Below are 5,858 nucleotides of genomic sequence, written 5' to 3'. Positions count from 1 at the left end.
GTGTGCGTGTGTGTGAGAGTGAGAGTGTGTGCGTGTGTGTGTGAGTGTGTGTGAGAGAGTGAGAGTGAGAGTGAGTGTGTGTGTGTGTGTGTGTGTATGTGTGTGTGTGAGAGAGTATGTGTGTGTGTGTGTGTGTGTGTGTGTGTGTGTGTGTGTGAGAGAGAGAGAGTGTGTGTGTATGTGTGTGTGTGTGTGTGTGTGTGTTTCATACACCTGTAATATGTGAGCGCTTGAATGCTTTGGCAATAATGTAATTATGTGCTGATGCTCACAAGAGCACAGCATGACAGAAAACTATAAAACACAAACAGATCTGAGAGGAAGATCAGCAGTTATTGTGCGCGCATGTTTCACTTCATAGATCAATCAATTACTCAAAAATATATCTTCACACCAGACATGAAGAAACTGCCTAGAAAACAGACTAAAAATACTCAGAAACACTCATTCACAACTGCTTAAAAAGTAGCAACTGCCTAAAGCATTAAGAACACCTTAACAACTGTATAGCAACAGAGAATTCTGCACATGCAAAAAGCACTTTGGTAAAACTTTAGTTCTGATGAGCTTTATGTGATTAATAACACAGTCCCTGGTAAATCCTCATTTTTCATAGACTGATAAATGTGTGAGTGTGTTTTAGTGGCTATTTATTCATAAATGTGGCATGTGTTCAACATAAAAACACACAGCAGGACGAGGTGAGGAATGTGCTCGAGTCAGGTGACTAAGTTGTGTGTGTGTGTGTGTGTGTGTGTGTGTGTGTGTATGTGTATGGGGGGAACAGAAACTCATTACTGCTCCAGACACACAGGGCAATGAGAAATAAAGTAGAAAAGGAAATGCCTAAAACAGTCTAAAATACCCTAGCAACGCCATAGCAACAGCCTAAACATTTTAGAACACCCTAACAACTCCATAGCAACAGACAAAAACACACAGAACACCCAAGCATCTGCATAACAACAACCTAAAACACTCAGAACACCCTAGCAACTGCATAGCAACAGCCTAAAACACTCAGAACACTCTAGTAACTGCATAACAATAACCTAAAACACTCAGAACACCCTAGAAACTGCATAGCAACAGCCTAAAACACTCAGAACACTCTAGTAACTGCATAACAATAACCTAAAACACTCAGAACACCCTAGAAACTGCATAGCAACAGCCTAAAACAGCCTAAAACATTCAGAACACCCTAGCAACTGCATAGCAACAGCCTAAAACACTCACAACACCCTAGCAACTGCATAGCAACAGCCTAAAACACTCAAAACGCCCAAGCAACTGCTTAGCAACAGCCTAAAACACTCAAAACGTCCAAGCACCTGCTTAGCAACACCCTAAAACACTCAGAACATCATAGCAACTCCATGGCAACTGCCTAAAATATTCAAAACAGCCTAGTAACTCCACAGCAACTGCATAAGAAAGCCAATGAGCAATAATTAAAGTATAAAATTAAATGAATGATTAAAGGAAATTAGAATGAAATTGAATATTAAATTAAACTGGTTTAATCTTCAATTGTAATCCTATAATATACAAGTAAGCTGTGTTCATGCATGTCTAAATTACATGTACATATACACATTAGCTCACCGTTCCGACACACAGATACATCCAGCACGCCGTCGTCTAGGCAATTCTTTGGCGTCAGGCAGAATCCCTCGTTCTCTGGGTTGTTCTTGCCGCTGGCCAGCACGGCTCGGGGCGGCGTGAAGCGGTACGCTGGGATGCCCTTCACCTCCACCTCCTTCTCGAAGCGCATGTGGATGGACCTGCAGAAGAGCCATCAGACAACACGATCACATAACAACCCATGCTGCACAGCAGATTCAGATTAACCTGGCAGATGTGACCCTGAACACGACCGTTGATGCACGAGCCTGTGTTCACGAAAGCATTCGGAAACCTGCTTTTAAGTCACAGGAAAAGAGCTCCGTAACAAACAGCGGTCTTGTGATCAAGCGTGTTTGTTTTGAGCTGATTCTGATCAAGGGAAAGGAGTTTTCCAGACAGACCCCAGCCTGATTAAACCGTGTACAAAGGTTACACACGCCGCTCCTGCGACCGCCTTTCCCTTAAAAATCCGGGTGAGGAGTCAGTGGAAAAGGACAAGGACAGCTGTCCCCGCCAGCACAATAAGCCAAGGGCCCGCCGCTCACTCTCAACTAGGTTAAAAGTGGCTTGAAAACATTCCAGGTCGGAGTCAGTTCTCCAGAAACCATGTGTGACGGCAGAACACGCCGGATTCTTTCCACACCGAACAAAGACGGGCGGTTTAGGCCAGAGTTCCCACTGAAAATAGAGATCAGGGTGAGACGGACAGGTCAACTGGATTTCAGGTGAAAGGTCAAAGGGCACCCAGAACATATATTATATTGGTGTATTAAAATAACGGTGTGCGTCACTCACTATGCATCATCAGCTGACACACACAGAGAGGAAACTGAAGCGGAATACCCAAAATACATTCCAAATGTTAAATCATGGAATACATTATTGACAATGCATTGTATACATCTATTTTTAGAAAAGATTCCAAAAAACCAAACATACAGAAAATAAAACTGAACCACATTTAAATGTTAAATAAATAAACAAACAAACAAACAAGTAACAGATAATAGATTATATAACATTAAATATAATATACATTTGATTAAATTATTAAAAAGTTTCTAAAAGGCAAATAAAAGGTCATAAACTTGAAAAAAATCTTATCTGCAATGCATTACTGTATCACAGTTAAAGTCTTAACTGCATTACTTTAAATGAACTAAAAATACATTTTGAAATTTGATTTAAAAAAAATAAATTGATACTACATTGAATATTTGTGAAATGTATAAGTTAAATGAAAAGTAATAAAAAAGATAAACTCCTTGATTTCTATGTGTAAAGTGTCCAGCCGTGAGCTCCATAGCAATTTATCCTCTTGCTCAAAACTGCATGCATATTGTAAAACCCCATCCCGCAGTATATTCCTGTAATGATATTACAGAGAACTGGAGTAAAGTTCTGTTCCCACACTGAGTGTGAGTCTGCGGCTAACGCTAATGTCACGCAGGAAATCGGGAGGTTCGGACCTTTGGCTCAATTTGACATCAGTGGAGGAGTGTCACGGTCGCTGCTACTGTGGAGGAGACGAGGAGACGAAGGAGATGAACGATCAACAGTCTTTATGTAACCCCCCACACACACACACACACTCACCCACCCACCTACTCACATTTTAACAATTTATTTAAGTCCACTTAAAATAAATAACTTACAAGAACGGCAATGGCATGCAACAGGTCTTCACAATATTTAGCATATCACTCAGTTGTTATGGGTATAAATAACAGCGTCTCCGCCATATATGACGGCTGCCTATGATAGAGGACAAAGCACAGTACTTTTCTAGCCGTTTAGCCCTCTTTTTGGGCATCCCAAGTTGTTGAAGCCCTCTTACAACCAGCCTGTGTGTGTGTCCTAAACTACCGAATATAAAAACAAGTAATCGGTCTCTATAACCCATCTCTGAAAGGGTATTTAGGAGTGGTTGATATTTAACGACTTTAGTCATGAAAGCTTCCTCCATACTAGAGTAAAAGGTGCACGCAACCTCTAAAACAAACACCTCTCTACACTCCTCGTTCGGCGTGAAGCGGTACGCTGGGATGCCCTTCACCTCCACCTCCTTCTCGAAGCGCATGTGGATGGACCTGCAGAAGAGCCATCAGACAACACGATCACATAACAACCCATGCTGCACAGCAGATTCAGATTAACCTGGCAGATGTGACCCTGAACACGACCGTTGATGCACGAGCCTGTGTTCACAAAAGCATTCGGAAACCTGCTTTTAAGTCACAGGAAAAGAGCTCCGTAACAAACAGCGGTCTTGTGATCAAGCGTGTTTGTTTTGAGCTGATTCTGATCAAGGGAAAGGAGTTTTCCAGACAGACCCCAGCCTGATTAAACCGTGTACAAAGGTTACACACGCCGCTCCTGCGACCGCCTTTCCCTTAAAAATCCGGGTGAGGAGTCAGTGGAAAAGGACAAGGACAGCTGTCCCCGCCAGCACAATAAGCCAAGGGCCCGCCGCTCACTCTCAACTAGGTTAAAAGTGGCTTGAAAACATTCCAGGTCGGAGTCAGTTCTCCAGAAACCATGTGTGACGGCAGAACACGCCGGATTCTTTCCACACCGAACAAAGACGGGCGGTTTAGGCCAGAGTTCCCACTGAAAATAGAGATCAGGGTGAGACGGACAGGTCAACTGGATTTCAGGTGAAAGGTCAAAGGGCACCCAGAACATATATTATATTGGTGTATTAAAATAACGGTGTGCGTCACTCACTATGCATCATCAGCTGACACACACAGAGAGGAAACTGAAGCGGAATACCCAAAATACATTCCAAATGTTAAATCATGGAATACATTATTGACAATGCATTGTATACATCTATTTTTAGAAAAGATTCCAAAAAACCAAACATACAGAAAATAAAACTGAACCACATTTAAATGTTAAATAAATAAACAAACAAACAAACAAGTAACAGATAATAGATTATATAACATTAAATATAATATACATTTGATTAAATTATTAAAAAGTTTCTAAAAGGCAAATAAAAGGTCATAAACTTGAAAAAAATCTTATCTGCAATGCATTACTGTATCACAGTTAAAGTCTTAACTGCATTACTTTAAATGAACTAAAAATACATTTTGAAATTTGATTTAAAAAAAATAAATTGATACTACATTGAATATTTGTGAAATGTATAAGTTAAATGAAAAGTAATAAAAAAGATAAACTCCTTGATTTCTATGTGTAAAGTGTCCAGCCGTGAGCTCCATAGCAATTTATCCTCTTGCTCAAAACTGCATGCATATTGTAAAACCCCATCCCGCAGTATATTCCTGTAATGATATTACAGAGAACTGGAGTAAAGTTCTGTTCCCACACTGAGTGTGAGTCTGCGGCTAACGCTAATGTCACGCAGGAAATCGGGAGGTTCGGACCTTTGGCTCAATTTGACATCAGTGGAGGAGTGTCACGGTCGCTGCTACTGTGGAGGAGACGAGGAGACGAAGGAGATGAACGATCAACAGTCTTTATGTAACCCCCCACACACACACACACACTCACCCACCCACCTACTCACATTTTAACAATTTATTTAAGTCCACTTAAAATAAATAACTTACAAGAACGGCAATGGCATGCAACAGGTCTTCACAATATTTAGCATATCACTCAGTTGTTATGGGTATAAATAACAGCGTCTCCGCCATATATGACGGCTGCCTATGATAGAGGACAAAGCACAGTACTTTTCTAGCCGTTTAGCCCTCTTTTTGGGCATCCCAAGTTGTTGAAGCCCTCTTACAACCAGCCTGTGTGTGTGTCCTAAACTACCGAATATAAAAACAAGTTCTATAACCCTATAACCCATCTCTGAAAGGGTATTTAGGAGTGGTTGATATTTAACGACTTTAGTCATGAAAGCTTCCTGAGTAAAAGGGTAAAAGGTGCACGCAACCTCTAAAACAAACACCTCTCTACACTCCTCGTTAATCACAACTACGTCTGGTGTGTTAGCAGACAGGCATGAAAAGATTTCAGAGTTACTGTTAAGATACTGAAACATAGATGGTTTTACACAGGAATGTTTGTATATTCTTACTAAAAGTGGTAAATGGTTTGATATGTCTTTCACTATCAGGTCCACTATTCTGTCGTGGCGTGCTATGTGCATTCCCTTGTAAGCACGGCAGCCGTTCAGGATATGTGGCAGTGTTTCAGTAATCTGTTCTGTAGTGTGATGCAGACAGTGAGGAACCTGAGCT

At 41.1% G+C, this 5,858-nt stretch overlaps 1 protein-coding gene across 1 annotated transcript in view; it reads right to left on the bottom strand.

Annotated features, from left to right (window-relative positions):
* Nucleotides 1–5,858, bottom strand: part of scarb2b (scavenger receptor class B, member 2b) — a 34,624-nt gene that overhangs the window by 7,508 nt on the left and 21,258 nt on the right. The window contains exon 7 of the mRNA XM_016259656.1: nucleotides 1,609–1,787. Within this exon, the coding sequence (XP_016115142.1) occupies nucleotides 1,609–1,787 (179 nt within the window). The remainder of the gene's footprint in view (nucleotides 1–1,608; nucleotides 1,788–5,858) is intronic.

Source organism: Sinocyclocheilus grahami, unplaced genomic scaffold, assembly GCF_001515645.1.
Source record: "Sinocyclocheilus grahami isolate Dianchi unplaced genomic scaffold, SAMN03320097.WGS_v1.1 scaffold1892.1, whole genome shotgun sequence".
In the NCBI taxonomy this organism is placed as follows: domain Eukaryota; kingdom Metazoa; phylum Chordata; class Actinopteri; order Cypriniformes; family Cyprinidae; genus Sinocyclocheilus; species Sinocyclocheilus grahami.
Note: the sequence above shows the minus strand (reverse complement) of the source record. Positions and strands in the feature narration are given on the sequence as shown.